Source organism: Schistocerca cancellata, chromosome 6 (assembly GCF_023864275.1).
Source record: "Schistocerca cancellata isolate TAMUIC-IGC-003103 chromosome 6, iqSchCanc2.1, whole genome shotgun sequence".
NCBI classification, from domain to species: Eukaryota; Metazoa; Arthropoda; class Insecta; order Orthoptera; family Acrididae; genus Schistocerca; species Schistocerca cancellata.
The window spans coordinates 562,721,915-562,738,496 of NC_064631.1; the positions used below are offsets into that span (position 1 = coordinate 562,721,915).

Consider the following 16,582-nt stretch of genomic DNA (forward strand, 5'->3'; position numbering starts at 1 on the left):
GCATCCATAAAGGCATGGTCTGAACAAATAAAAATATGTGTAATTTTAAAATTATTATTGATACGTTGAAGAAGTTAAGGAAAACATGGCTGCATTTTTAAAAATACTGTCAATTGATGACAGTTTTCATAAAAACCGACTAAAATGGAACCTCGTTTGTCCAGAAGTAAGTAATCCGACAAGAAAGACATCATGCCACCACCTACCACTAAGATGGCCAGATCCAGATTAATATGGCGACCCATGAAGAAACGGGATACGGACAGGAAAAAAAGAAGATTGCGAAGGGAACTGCCTGCAATGGATATTTGCATTTGGGATCATCGAAACACACCACTAGTGACACCAGCTCATAATGCTGCACGTCTTCGATGGGCCAGCCACACATAAATTGGACTGTAGGAGAACAGTTGAACAGTTGCGTGTAATGAGGTCCGAGTGTCACAATTTTGTCTCTTTTGAAATGATACAAGGCGTTGGTGCAATGATCACCTGGCTTGCACTTAACCCGGCGTGTGTGCAGTGTGTAGGTCATTCCGGAGCTGGTTTTGGAGGCGTGTCTCCTACCGTGACAAGGGTCTAATTCACATTACCGTTAACTTGAACCAGAATTGTATGCGAACAGAGGCTTTCCCGATGTATATGCTACTTCCAAGGTTCTCGGGGGGGGAATGCCCTTCCATCTGTCGAAATTCCATAATATATCGTTGAACGGCTGTTCCATCATCAACAGGCGGTGTTGATGGGTTGATGGAATAAAGTGTCCGTTGTGTGCTAGCGGTATTTGTACCTGTTGGTCCAGAGTTCGAGCCTCGTTGACCCCGCACCGTTTTCGACGATAGGTTGGGTTGGGGCTGGGGGGGGGGGGGCGGAGGGGTTGGTGACTGTGGTGGTGAAGGGGAGAAGCGAAGGGAGGAGTCTAATTTGCTTTCCGTTCGCCGTCTGTCGTATCTCATGTTTGGACGTCACGTTCTGCTTTGTTGAAACTTAGTATTGGCTACCATGCCTCTCTCTGTGGGACGTCCGTGTCCTTGTTGATTAAATTATCAGTTGCACGGATTTCAACTGCCTCTTTGAAAATGAAGTCCCCAATAACTCTGCAGTAGCGGAACACTGCACTGAAAATGGGCATAAAATGAATTACCAGTGAATGGAAAGTCTTGGTTGCCACCGATAAATTTTGGGACTGCATTTTAAAACCACAACTTAAATTCGTCTAACTGATAATTTAATCAACAGAGACATGAGTTTCCAACTGTGCAAGGAACGGGAGCCAATCTCGAGCTCCATTAAAGCAAAACTTGGGTTCTGGACACGAGATGAGATAGGGACAGTGCGCGGAAGGTGACTGGGGTTCTCTCCCTGCCTCCCACCAATGCAGTCGCACACCCCTCCCCCCCTTCCCACCTCCTCCCCCCCCGCATCCGCCAGACCACACACGCTCAACCGATCATAGTGCGGGCCGACAACGTTCAAACTCCGAATCGGTAGATTTAAGTACCGACAGCACCCAGCGGACACTTCATTCCATCTGCACCACCTGATGTTGCCAGAACTGTTGTTCGTCAAAATATTGTGATCTTCAATAACTGGATTCGGCAGCACACCCAAGCACCTTGGAAGCAGCATGCACCAGGATGTTTATTTCAACATTATTGGTGTTGCCTTTTCTTCTACGTTTTCGTGAGGAATATCCAGTGGAAACTCCTGCCATCCAAGAGGTCCAACAGCCATGTTCAAAGGGTTGCACCCATACATCGCTGGTTTCACGAACAGTCAAGAACCCTGTCGCATCTAGCCTAGCCTGTTAATTCACCCAATTTTTATCACAAATAAAATGTCTGTCACTGTTTGTGTGGTATTACATCTCGGTACCATCCTACCAAGATATCACAGCTGGCAACGGAGTTGCAAGTCTCCGTCCAATGCCGATAATAGTCGTGCGGGATCCGGTAGACCTACTGAAGCACGCCCGCTGCGCCACGCCTCCAGTGGCTCTGGAATACGACCGCCCTCTGACGCCATGGTACAGAACGTCCGGCGGCAACGACATAGCCCACTCGCGCTTGGAGCTAATTCGATAAAGGATATAGCGACCACCTAGTCACTGCTCCGACTCCATCGCTGTTATTGTTGTGATAGCTGGACTCTGTTTCTTCCTGCCTGGGGATATATAAGAAAATCTTCTATTTGATGTGTTAATTTGTTCACTTATCACTTTTGGTCCTGCCATCTTTCCTACGACAACAGTTGCTGCACTAGTCTGTAACCCACCACTCCTTACTTTTGTGTACGAAGTAGTACAGAACAGTCTGAAGCAGCTGTTGAAACTTAGCAACCGACATCTCTGACGTTAAGTATCTTATGGGATTTAACCACCAGTGAGAGGCTTCAGCTGGATATGACATAACTGTAGAATCTTGTGCAATGTCTAGTTCACCAGATTCGAGGTGAAAGGCTGTGCTGCGTGGCATTAGAACGATTTCTGCTGGAGATGACTTTGGAAGGTCTCTACATGAGCCTCTTCATGATTTTGCTTCACATTTAACTTAAAATCCTCACCTCTGGCACCTCAATTCTGAAAGCAAACTGTGAACTATCTTTTAAAAAAAGACTGAACAGCTGAGTGTGTCTGTAGTGGCTACAATGTATGTTATCTTTATTTAACTTTTCACTAAGGTTTTCGGTAATTATCGGAGCCCCAAATGTATATTCAGTACATTTATGTGCAATGTATCAGTATGTACATCTTTTCCTCCTCTCACCTGATGAATGAAGAGCACGGATGAGAGTGTACAAGATAAAATTCAGTATGTAGATTTGTGAGAGTAAAAGTAGCCTGCTACTGTGGCAGAATAGCCAACCCTATAAAGCACGCACCAAGTACCAAAGAGGTTTCTCTTCGCCTTACACGAAACTCTTGTATATTTGCACCAGACAACAGGGAGCTCTCTAGACACTTCAGGAGGAACGGGACCCGTGGGTTTCACAAGAGTTCTCTCGGCAGTGTTCCGGGAGACGCGAGACCGACTAAGTATGAGTTTGCCTATTCATAGTCAATTCAATATCTTATTTTTGTAGATTTCAACCCCAGTCAAAATTAACGTCCTGCTCTCATTGCTTATTGCTCGTTCAGTGGTACACGGAATTTTTCTTGCTAATTTCGGAACATTATACACAGTTGCACTTAACCACACATGCAAGCTATTGTTCTGCTCCACATTTGCTCAAACATGTGGACGCTTGATGTATCTTCTCAGTTCAATGTGATTTAGTTCGTTAATGGTCTCACGAGTATAGTATAACTGAAAAGATTTCTGAAACTTCGCTAATTTCGATTTCAGTTCGTAATCTAATTTCCACATATCTTTGTTGTCTCAGCACGTGTTAAGACGGATCTGAGAGCCTTAAGTTCACAGATCGTATCTCATAGTAAGGTATCTTGCCCAATTTGCTTAGTTATTCTGAATTGTACCACTTATTTCATTCACAATTTTTGTTTGTCACGACCACATGTTCGTGGATTGTGACGATCCTTACATGTCACAGTTAGCGATTCTCGTGGTAAAACTTCCAAATTAGTTTTAGGGTTTCGTGTATGGTGCAATTATTAACGGTTTACTTTTATCGATGAATCCTTGTTCACTTGATCCGTGCACTCAAGCCAAGGGAACGACCGTTTGCTAACTACGTGCACACTGGTGAACTTTTTCTTTATTCTTATATCTGTCCTGAATCTCTATGATATGTTTATATGCGCGTCAATGTCGCCACTGAAAGATTCCCCTGACCCTTCCATGATTAATGATCAATCCTGCTGCGGTCTCCAAGACGCAGATGTAAATGTGATTTGATAAGTCAGCTGAGAGTGTTGCGAAGAATAACAATGATCAGACATTTTTTAGTTGTTTAGTTTGTTAGGTTGATCAGTTATGTCTTTACTGAATATGATATTTTTACCGGAGCACGTGCTTACGTATTCTCTCGCAAGCTTGCATTTTTACGTCCTACTGGTATCCGTTGTGCAACAGATGAATATGGCCAAGTTATTTATTTAGTACGAGGGTTGCCCAGAAAGTAATGCAACGCATTTTTTTCTTCAACAATTCTTTACTGAACGTAATGAGAATTACACACACGAAAGAATCGTATTTAACCTAAGAACCCTATTTTTCCACGTAATCTCTATCCCGCGTTATAGCCTTCTTACAGAGCGAAAGAGTGGCAGGTATACCCTGTCGGTACCTATCCTTGTCCTGGTGGCGGAGCCAGTGCATCACTGTGTGAATCACCTCCACCTCGTTTTCAAAATGTCTTCCACGAATGGCATCCCATAAGGGCCCACACACTTGGAAGTCCGAGGGGGCTAGGTCACGGCTGGAGGGTAGATGAGGCAACACTGTCCAACCGTGTTTTGCGATGTCTTCAGCAGTCCTCAGAGTTGTGCAGGGCTGGTTTGCTGTGGCGCTGAAGTCGCCAGAGGCGTGTCTTGATTTTTTTTTAATGTGTTGACATATGCTTCTGAATTAATCGTACCACCTCTTGGCATCACATCAATGAGAATCACACCTTTACAGTCCCAGAACATGGTGGTCATGACCTTACGGGCAGAAACAGTTGCTTTGAATTTTTTCTTCTGGGGGAGTGGGAATGGCGCCATACCAAGGGCTGTCTTTTTGTTTCGGGCTCAAAATGGTGAACCCAGGTTTGATCACCTGTCAGAATCCGGGATAAGGCCTTCCCCTCATCTTCAGAACGTTGCAACAAATCAAGACAAATGTTTTTTCTGTGCGATTTGTGATCCACTGTTAGACACTGTGGGAGCCATCTTGCACACACTTTTGAATATCCAAGAGGGCGGATAATTGAATCCCCACTTCCTTTGCTGATTGACAGATCCAGTGCCAACTGACGAGTCGCACTGTGTCTGTCCTCGTAAATGACAACATAAGCTCACTGCGACATGTCAGGTGTGACAACCGTGGATGATGTCCCCGACCGCTGCAAATCGTGGAGCTCCGCCGGACGCATTCTGATGACCTCACCCTCTGTGCCCAGCGACTAACTGTGCTTCTGTCGACAGAAGATGCTCTATAGACTATACACAAACGTTTGTGAATTTTCCCCATACTATCTTTCCCTGCAGTGAGAAATTTAATGACGGCACGTTGCTTGTAACGAGCATCTCCTACAGACGCCATTTTGAAACCGTCCTGCAGCTACGCTATCTGTCGGAAGTGACGGAAACTAGACGGGCTCTCTCAGCAGACGTAACGTTTCGCATTCGTAGCATTGATTTCGGCTGAGAAAAAAAATGCGTTGCATTACTTTCTGGGCAACCCTCGTATGTACTCAGCGATCATAAATGTGCAGATCCGGCGACTCAGTTTATTTAAACATCAAAGACTTTTCTTTCATGTATATCCACATGTCATCTTCCCACTTTCCATGTTAACGAATACAGCATTTTTCACCTTCACCACGAGCACTGATGTCTATTATTTATCCCACTGCTGGCATCCCCCAGGGCTCTGTCCTCTCCCCTCTCCTTTATCTCTTGTATACGGCTGATATGCCCAAGCCACCTCCACCTGTCCACCTTCTCCAGTATGCTAATGACACTGCCTTCCTGGCTCTCTGTGCTACCCTTCAACGGTCCCAACGCACCCTCCAAACCCACCCTAACCAGTTCACCACTTGGTGTAACCAGTAGTTCCTCCATCTCAACCCCTCCACAACGCAGGCAATCATCTTACGCTGCACCCCCTACTCCTTCCGTCTCCTTGAGTTCTACCTTACCCTTTATGGTCATCCCATCCAGCTCACACCTACCCTGAGATACCTTGGTCTCACCCTCGACCGTCACCTCACCGAGACCACTCACCTCCAGACCATTCAGCAGAAAACCCATTCCTGCCTCCGCCTCCTGAAACTCCTGTCTCGTTGGACATGGGGATTGCATCCTTCCATCGTCCTCCACACCTACAAATCCCTCATCCATCCTATCCTCTGTTTTCCCAGCGTTTCCTGGATCTCCACTCCCAGCCGTTTTTACAAGGCCTTCCAAATCCCCGAACGCCATGTTCTCTACCCTGCCTTCCATATCTGCCTTCCTTCCCCCACACGGCTCCTGTATGAACTCATCCCCTTCCCCCACCTCCTCTTGTTCCTCCAACATCTCCACATCCTTTACATTGTCCGCAGGCTTGATCCCCCTTAGCCTCTGGTTTCCTCCTTCTTCTCCACTCCCCCCCACCCATTGCTGCGCATCTATCGCTGTATCCCTCCCTCTCTCTGCCACCACACCCTCCACCTCCTTCATCAGGGCAATTTCCAGCGCCTCCCCCTCCCAGATGATGAACTTCGCAATGACATATACCCTTCCTTCCAACTATAATCTGGCCTTGTTCCCCCCTCCCCAGGGCCCCATTTTCCTCTCCCCTCCTTCTCCCACAGCGGATTTTCCTCCTCCCCACCCCACTGAGACCCTGCACACCATCCTCGCCTCTTTCCCTCCCACGTCCCTCCCCACCTGGCCCTCCTCTGCGCGCCCCCTGCCCATCTCTCCCCTCTCTTCCCCTCCCTCCCTTCTTCCCTTCTGTCTCATCTCCTTGTGCCTGGCAGATCCTCAATTTCGATCATCGTCAGTGTGCCATGTCAGGGTTGTGTTTAGTGCTGTTCCTCCTGTGCGTTGTGAGGTGTGATTCTAATTGGCTTTGTACTTAGTGTTTCTGTCAGTGTTTGTTATGTGCTGCGCAAACAGACGATACTTTCATGCTCAGGTTATACTGTGCCCTGTGTTCTTTTAATTGTCCCAGTGTGTGGTTTTGTTGTGTGCGCTACATTTTACGGTTTTGATCTCCATTTTACAGTCGCCCCTTGTTTTGTCTATTGTCTTCCATGATGTTCCCCCTTTTGTTATATCTATGTACACCATGTTTTCTCCTTTACGTTATTTTCAAATGTCTTCTATTGTTTGTTCTACGCCTTTCGGCTGAAGAGCTGCCAGCCCGCCCCGATGGGGAATTGAAATATAATAAAGAAAAGTAAAGCACCGATGCCCAACCGAATACTTCACATATAGATACCCTTCAACACTTTTTATTCTGCGGCGTGCTTATCCGAGCAAGGCGAATCGCTGCCAATACTCTGCGCTATGCTACTCACTCCTCGAGGACCGTGACGTTGCTTGAGCAGCCGAGTGCGGCGATGACTAAGGTTTTCTCGGAGGCGACGTTGGTAGCGAGGTAGTGCTCCCACAGTCGCTGCCAGTCGTCTGCGCTGCCGCGCCGTACGCCGTTGCAGTAGACCACGCTGCGCACGTCGGCAGCAACGCTACAACATCGACAAGGAACGCTCCAATACACTACACTGCCAGTAGACTGTCAGATGTGGCATTTACCAAAAAAATGGTTCAAATGGCTCTAAGCGCTATTTGACTTAACATCTGAGGTCATCAGTCCCCTAGACTTAGAACTACTTAAACCTAACTAATCTACGGACATCACACACATCCATGCCCAAGGCAGGACCGTAGCAGCAGCGCGGTGCCGGACTGAAGCGTCTAGAACCGCTCGAACACAGCGGCCGGCGTGGCATTTACACTGAAGCGCCAAATAAACTAGCATAGACATCCGTATTCAAACACAGAGATATGTAAACAGGTAGAATACGGCGCTGCGGTCGGCAACGCCTATATAAGACAACAGGTGTTTGGTGCAGTTGTTATATCAGTTACTGCCGCTACAATGGCAGGTTATCAAGATTTAAGTGACTTTGAACATGGTGTTATATTCAGTGCACGACCGATGAGGCAGCATCTTCGAGATAGCGATGAAGTAGGGATTTTCCCGCACGGCCATTCCAACAGTGTACCGTGAATACCAGGAATCCGTAAATCATCAAATCTTCGACATCGCTGCGGCAGGAACAAGATTTGGCAAGAAGGGGACCAATGACGACTGAAGAGAATCGTTGAACGTGACACAAGTGCACCCCTTCCTCAAATTGTTGCAGATATCAACGAGTGTCAGCGTGCTAACCATTCAACGAGACATCATCGATATGGGCTTTTGGAGCCGAAGGCCCACTCGTGTACCCTTGATGAATGCTCGAAACAAAGAACAAAGCTTTTCGACTCGCCTGGGACCGTCAATACCGACATTGCATGTCTGAAAAAATGTTGCCTGGACGGACGACTCTCGTTTCAAGTTGCATCGAGCGGATGGACGTGTACTGGTATGGAGGCAACCTCATGAATCCATGGACCCTGCAGGTCAGCAGGAGACTGTTCAGGCTGGTACAGGCTCTGTAATGATGTGGGGTGTTTGCAGTTGGAGTAATGTGGGACACCTGATACATCTAGATCCGACTATGAGAGGTGACACGTACGTAAGCATCCTGTCTCATCACCTGCACCCATGTGCATTCCGACGCTTGGGCAATTCCAGTAGGACAATGCGATACCCCACGTCCAGAACTGTTACAGAATGGCTGCAGGAACACTCTTCTGATGTTAAACACTTCCGCTGGCCGCCAGACTCCTCAGACGTGATCAGTATTGAGCATATCTGGGATGCCTTGCAACGTGCTGTTCAGGAATATCTCCACCCCTCGTACTCTTCCGGATTTATGGAGAGCCTTGCAAGGTTCATGGTTTCAGTTCCCTCCAGCACTACTTCAGACGTTAGTCGAGTCCATGTCACGTCGTGCTGAGGTACTTTTGCGTGCTCTCGGGGATCCTACACGATATTAGGCAGGTGTACCAGTTTCTTAGGCTCTTCAGTGTATGATTTAGAAACATACCTAAAACTTAAATCTGAATGGTGCTATGGAATAGAATTTCACAGTATGATTTAGAGCACAATAACAGTTTTCTTCGTGAGATGATAATTTGAATTTTATCTACGGAGAGTGCAGTAGAACAGTCGAGAGAAGACTTTGTGTACATCGAAAGCATTCTCAAATCCCTAAGCTCGCCAGTGGCGAGGGTCGCCGAAACCCAATACAAAGAGTTCAGGCATCTCTTTGCTACGGTAACAAATGGCTCAAAAATGGTTCAAATAGCTCTGATCACTATGGGACAACATCTGAGGTCATCAGTCCCCTAGCCTTAGAACTACTTAAACCTAATTAACCAATTAACCTAAGGACATCACACACAAGCATACCCGAGGCAGGATTCGAACCTGCGACCGTAGCAGCAGTGCGGTTCCAGACTGAAGCGCCTAGAACCGCTCGGCCACAACGACCGGCTAGTAACGAATCTTCGATCCTAGAGCTGGGCGCGTATCCTGACGGAGGATGCGTGCGTTAGCGGCAGAAGCATTGGTTTATCATTTCGCTGTGCGACGCGATCTGCAAGACAGAAGAATTTAATTGGAACTGACTAAAGCAGCGAACGCCTACTAAATATGTATGTTATATTCTCTTTAAAATGTTGTCAGTGACCTTTTTTATACAGTCGAATTTACGAAAGCTTCTGGCGTTAGTACATTCTCACTACGTAATTGATGTACACACTGTCTGATCAGGAATATCTGGGCAGAAGAGGTGTACTCACGACACTATCTGATGAGAGTTATATGGACAAAAGAGGCAGACCCAGAAGTGTAGATGGAGGGGCGGGGAGTAAATTGCTGTCAGCAGAGAAGCTGTAACAGCAGAATGGGTCTGTCAGGAGAACTCAATGCCTTCCGACCTGGACAATAGTCCGATTAAGATTACTTGACAGTTGACGTCTGTCACTAGCCGCTACGGTTTTGCACCATGGGCTCCCGGCTACCGCTCGGTTATAGGTTACACACAAACAGGGCGGGTCACTTCACAAATGCTGTTAACGTCTAACGCGCTGCAATGAGGCGCCCGCTGCGAGGTAGGTTAGAAATGAGAGACGCTCTGTCAACGGTTGATTTCAAGTGACCAACGACTGAACTGCGGCAGACGACCCGTTTTGTAGCCAGGATTTAAATTCACGTCCTAACCTAACAACAGCCTCACGATGTGCAATTTATCCGATGAAACGGCGGTCAACAGTCTGCGGCAGAAGTACACTACTAGCCATTAAAATTGCTACACCAAGAAGAAATGCAGATGATAAACGGGTATTCATTGGACAAATATATTATACTAGAACTGACATGTGATTATATTTTCACGCAGTTTGGGTGCATAGATCCTGAGAAATCAGTACCCAGAACAACCACCTCTGGCCGTAATAACGGCCTTGATACCCTTGGCGTTGAGTCGAACAGAGCTTGGATGGCGTGTACAGGTACAGCTGCCCATGCAGCTTCAACACGATACCACAGTAAGTCAAGAGTAGTGACTGGCGTATTTGTGACGAGCCAGTTGCTCGGCCACCATAGGCCAGACGTTTTCAATTGGTGAGAGACTTGGAGAATGTGGCGGCCAGGGCAGCAGTCGAACATTTTCTGTATCCAGAAAGGCCCGTACAGGACCTGCAACATGCGGTCGTGCATTATCTTGCTGAAATGTACGGTCTCGCAGGGTTCGAATAAAGGGTTCAGCCACGGGTCATAACACATCTGAAACGTAACGTCCACTGTTCAAAGTGCCGTCAAAGCGAACAAGAGGTGACCGAGACGAGTAACCAATGGCACCCCATAATACCACGCCGGGTGATACGCCAGTATGGCCTTGACGAATACACGCTTCCAATGTGCGTTCACCACAGTGTCACCAAACATGGATGTGACCATCATGATGTTGTAAACAGAACCTGGATTCATCCGAAAAAATGACGTTTTGCCATTCATGCACCCAGGTCCATCGTTGAGTACACCATCGCAGGCGCTCCTGTCTGTGATGCAGTGTCAAGGGTAACCGCAGCCATGGTCTTCGAGCTGATAGTCCATGCTGCTGCAAACGTCGTCGAACTGTTCGTGCAGATGGTTGTTGTCTTGCAAACGTCCCCATCTGTTGACTCAGGGATCTAGACCAGGCTGTTCCAACCGAGCTCCAGTGAGCCGGAGCGCTCCGGAGCGCTCACTGCGGCAGCTCGGAGCCTGCGTGGAGGGGGAAAGCGAACTCACTGCCCCCTGGCCGCATGCAGCCGCAACTGACGCAATAATCCGTGTTCAATGACAGCTATGATTAGCCGCGGGAGCCCTGTACCTCTATTGGAGGATACCTTTCTATTCATTGAGAGGGATGGTCGTCCGCAGTGTCTTGTATGTCATAAAGTAATTAATTCTGCGAAGAGGTACAATATACAACGACATTATACACGTCTCCACGCAGCGCACTACGATTAGGTAGAAGGCGTTGCACCCAGAGAACTGGTGGCCAGGCTTAAGAACGACATACCAGGAGACGTTAAGTTTAAAAACGGTTTCGTAATACGGAGGGTATCAAAACATGCAACATAGTTCGTGATCTGTAATGCGTTTATAATTTTCAGGTGAATGAGAGCGGAGAAAACACTACTGAGTCTGCAAATCGAGCAAGCTGCAGGGTGGCTCACATCATTGCGACGAGTGGCAAGCCGTTTTCGGTGGGACCACTCGTAAAATCGTGCATGGTAGCCGTTGCAGAATGTTTGTTTCCAAGGGAGGTGCAGGCAATTGAAGGGGTTTGCCTGTCGAAGCAAACAATGTCTCGTCGAATCCTAGACATGGCAGCGGATTTAGAGACATAGTTCAGGAAAAAGGAGGGGAGCTTTGTTGCATTTTCGCTAGCGCCTGACGAAAGCACCGACATATCGGACTGTGCTCAGCTTGCAGTCTTCGTGCGTCGTGTCGACATGGATCTGCAAGTAACTGAAGAACTCTTGGATGTGGTACCACTCGAATACACCGCAACAGGACGTGACATTTTTGAAGCTGTTTGTGAATCAGTGGACAAGATGAATTTGCCGTGGGATAAGCTCCATTTTGTAGCGACAGACGGTGCACCACAAACGATCGGGTGTCACCAAGGTTATGCTTCTCGTTTGAAAAATAAACTCAGGGACGAATTCGGGAAAGACATTTTGACTCTTCATTGTTTTATTCACCAAGAGGCACTGTGCGCTGAAACAATAGAGCTAGATGGCGTAATGAAAGATGTCGTGAAGTGTGTGAATTTTGTGCGGCGTCACGGTATGAATCATCGCCAATTCAAAGGATTCCTGAAAGATATGGAAGCGGAGTATGGGGATATACCTTACCACAGTACAGTTCGTTGGCTGAGTCGGGGAAAATTTCTTGATGTTTTCTCTGCCATTCGTGAGGAAATAACCCTTTTTCTCGAAATGAAAGGGGAAGAAATGCGTTTTCTGAAAGATATAAAATGGATATCAGAGCTCGCGTTCCTAGCTGACATAACTATGCATCTAAATAATGTAAATCTGTCATTGCAGGGCAAAGGGCAGCTAATAGTTGACATGCACGACCAGATCAAAGCGTTCATGCAAAAGTTACGTTTATTTGAGAGGCATATGAATAATGGACATTTAACGTTCTTCAATCGTCTTGCTTCTTTAAAACTACCTGAAGGTACTACTTTCGGCGATTACCAAGCAAAGTTAAAGCAGCTCATCACGTCGTTTGAAACACGATTCCGAGACCTCACTAGTTTGGAATTGGAACTTAAGGTGTTCAGCATTCCTTTTTCAGTTTCCCCCGATGACTTGTCATCATCACTTCATTTGGAGATTATTGATTAGCAAAATTCAACTTTGTTGAAAGACAGGTGCTACAACATGTTGGATTTGTCATGATGGTATCGTTCATTACAGCAAAAAACATTTCCCAAGCTTCACAACAATGCTGCCCAGATCATGGGCATGTTTGGATCTACGTATTGTTGTGAGCAGCTTTTCTCAGCAATGAAAAGAGTAAAAAGTAAGGAACGATCGTTTCTTCAGGATGCAACAATGAAGGCCATCCTCCGCATTACCGCTGTGAGCACTTTGACGCCTGATATTTTCGATCTTGTAATGAAAAGAAAAGTCAAGCTACAGAGGCCCAACAAATTTAGTATGCAATTTCTTATAAAACAGTTGTTTCTTATTTATTTCCTGGACATAGTATTTCCTGGTGTGGCATGTCACCACGTCTTAGGAGCTAAAAGTATGAGGTTGTCGATCTTGTAAGACGCAACTGGCACATGAAAACGCTTGCCTTGCCGCCTGCCTCAGCCTGCCATGCCACCTGCCGACGTGCGGGCCCACTTGAATGGTCACAGCGAGCGACACGTCTCCCTGGAGCAGGGAGCGCTCCGCGGCTCACAACGGAGCCGACGAGCTGGAACAGCCTGATCTAGACATTACAAGCATGCGGATAAGATGCCTGTCATTTCGACTGCTAGTGATACGAGGCCGTTGGGATCCAGCACGGCGTTCCGTATTACCCTCCTGAACCCACCGATTCCATATTCTGCTAACAGTCATTGGTTCTCGACCAACGCGAGCAGCAATGTCGCGATACGATAAACCGCAATCGAGATAGGCTACAACCCGACCTTTATCAACGTTGGAAACGTGATGGTACGCATTTCTTCTTACACGAGGCATCACAACAACGTTTCACTAGCCTACGCCGGTTAACTGCTGTGTGTGTATGAGAAATCGGTTGGAAACTTCCCTCATGTCAGCACGTTGTAGGTGTCGCCACCGGCGCCAACCTTGTGTGAATGCTCTGAAAAGCTAATCATTTGCATATCACAGAGTCTTCTTCCTGTCGGTTAAATTTCGCGTCTGTAGCACGTCATCTTCGTGGTGTAGCAATTTTAATGGCCAGCAGTGTAAAATCACTTTCGCTTTGTTCACGGCGATTAATGCTAAGGTCAAAGAGCAAAGTTTAAGACAGAAGAAATTCAATTTTAGCGCTAAAAGCAGACCGTAATTTCTCATTGGTTACTTGAAATCATCACCGAGCGAGGTGGCGCAGTCGTAAGCATACTGCACTCATATTCGGGAGGACGGCAGCGTAGGTCGCCATGCGGCCGTCCTGATTTAGGTTTTCCGCGATTTCCCTAAATCGCTTCAGGCAAATGTCAGGGTGTTTTCTTTGAAAGAGCGCGGCAGACTTCCTTCCTTGTCCTTCCCTAATTCAATGAGACCGATGACCTCGCTGTCTGGTCTCCTCCCACAAACCAACCAACTAACCAACGTGAAATTATCTTCACATTGACTTCAGGAGCTGCAGCATTACCACCCGATGAGCTGTCCTGATTGACACTTGGTTGCAGATTATGGGTAACACAGGCCGGTTCCAAACGCAAAAAGCATGACAGGAGAAAAAAGAGCAAATAAAAAAACCAATACGATGATGTAATGACGCTGTAAAGTATTAGAAATAAATTATTACGTTTGAGCCAATTAATTGAATAAAAATAATATTCAAACGCTTTTAGAAATCAAGCTCTTTTTGAAATAAAAAAAATCGCACTGTATTTGCTGAGTTTCGAATCTAACCCTTTTACACGTCAGGTTTATAGATTGCCCATTGCGCTATGCTACAATTCTAGATTAAGCACTTATGTTTATAACTGTGGTCCCACTCACGACGATGAATTCCAGTCTTAAAAAATTTGGCTTCATGCAATATTGTGGGAAGCTAATCTAATGTAAGCCGATCTCTCTGATTACGATAACTGTATCTGTGACGCTGAACCGTATCTTGTGCGGAAATATCCGGTAGTGTCTGGTTAGTGCTGCGTATGAAGCTTGTTTATTGCACTGGAGTCGTTGTGTGTGTGTGTGTGTGTTTTGTTTGATGTACTTATCATGTGTGTTGAAATACGAAAAAAAAACCAGACCCATGATTCGAGATACACACACCTCAGGAAAGAATGCCGATAAGGAACTGGAAGTGAAATGACCAATTGTTGTGCCAGTCTGGCAACTTGGTAACAGCGAACAGTTCGGGACTGACATTGAGCGCTCTGTTTTGAGGGAGGAAACCAGCTCCAACGCGTGAAGTGTCAACTATCAAGTAGTTTCAACCGGACCATAGTCACTGGATGTCACATGAGTGACAAATCTATCAGGTACATTTCAACCCTCTAAGGCTACACAAGTGAAGTGGAAACGCGAAGGAACAACCACGGCTAAATAAGTACCACGCAGGGACCGTCGAGCTTTGCAGAATGTGGTTGTAAAAAGTCGCATGAAATGAGCGGAAGGACTCACGTGGGAGTTCCGAAGTGCTGCGAGCAGTCCGGCTAGCATAATGACTATGCGTAGAGTGTTAAAAAGAATGTGTTTCAACGATCGAGCAGCTCCTCATACGGCGCACATTTCTGCAGTCAGTGCTTGTGGACGCTTGAGGTGGTCCAAACACTAGGCCATTCGACAGTGGACGACTACAAATGATTGAAACATCTGTACCCAGTGGCAGTCCGGTGGAAGTGTTTGGGTTGGGCGAATGCCTGGAGAATGCTACCTGCCATCATACGTAATGCCAGCAGTTAACTACAGAGTAGGTCGTGTTACTGTACTGGCATGTTCTTCGTGGTTAGAATGTAGACTCTAGTTGTGATTAAGACAATGGTAAATGCGAAAGGATATGAACACATTATACAGCTTCAAGTACAACAGAGGAACAGTTCAGAGACGTTGTCCGTTTGTATCAACATGACACCGATTTGTAGAGCATCATGTTTAAGGCAATGTTTTTTCGATAACAACATTCCTGAAATGGACTGCCTGCCCACCAGAGTCCCACCCCGAACACAACAGAACACCTTTGGTATGAGTTTATGGCGTCGACTTTGCTGCACACCCCAGCGTGTGACATCACTAGCTAATATCACAAGCTTCTCTGATTTCGGAACGAGGAAGAATGGGCTGCCATTCCTCAAAAGACGTTTAGATGTGTGTGAAATCTTATGGGACTTAACTGCTAAGGCCATCAGTCCCTAAGCTTACACACTACTTAACCTAAATTATCCTAAGGACAAACACACACATCTACGCCCGAGGGAGGACTCGAACGTCCGCCGGGACCAGCTGCACAGTCCATGACTGTAGAAAAGACGTTTAGACAGCCCACAGTTAAGAAGAGAGCAGGTGGTGTTACGGTACTGGGATGTTCTTCGTGGTTAGGAGTTCAAGCGCCACAAAGGCGACAGAGATAGGGCAAAGCCACTTAACTGCCGCACGACAGCCAACAGATTAGCTATTGTTTTATCTATCGACTGAGAATATACCATCTTTCGCTTATGGATCACTCAGCAAATACATAATTGCCTTATTCCTCAAGATAATATTTGCATTAAGGCAAAAAAAAAGTTTAAAAGTTTCATGTCACCTTTTTATCGTGGGAAGCTACCCTGAGGAAAACTTCTGCGCATGTGTCTTGAGATCAACTCACCTGCTGCTCCCATCTCCTGTGATGTCGCCAAAGATCTCGGCAGCCTTTTCCTGGCATGAGGTGTCCCCTAGTTCGCAGACCCACGTAAGCACTTTCTCCATTAGCAGACGATCCGTGTGCGACATTTCTGAGCTTACTTCGAAATTCTTGAACTTCTCGTACAGCGGGCTCAACAACTCCAACATGTAAGTCTGAAACAATGAAAGCATCAAGTTATCACAAAAAATGGTTCAAATGGCTCTGAGCACTATGGGACTCAACAT

The 16,582-nt window shown here is 46.6% G+C and overlaps 1 protein-coding gene across 1 annotated transcript in view; it reads right to left on the bottom strand.

Moving 5' to 3' along the window:
- The window catches only part of LOC126088430 (aminopeptidase N-like), a 168,901-nt gene that overhangs the window by 18,954 nt on the left and 133,365 nt on the right, over nt 1-16,582 (bottom strand). Inside the window, exons 12-13 of the mRNA XM_049906574.1 lie at nt 16,320-16,510; nt 7,168-7,335 (exon numbers count right to left, since the gene is read on the bottom strand). Coding sequence (XP_049762531.1) covers nt 7,168-7,335; nt 16,320-16,510 — 359 coding nt within the window. The remainder of the gene's footprint in view (nt 1-7,167; nt 7,336-16,319; nt 16,511-16,582) is intronic.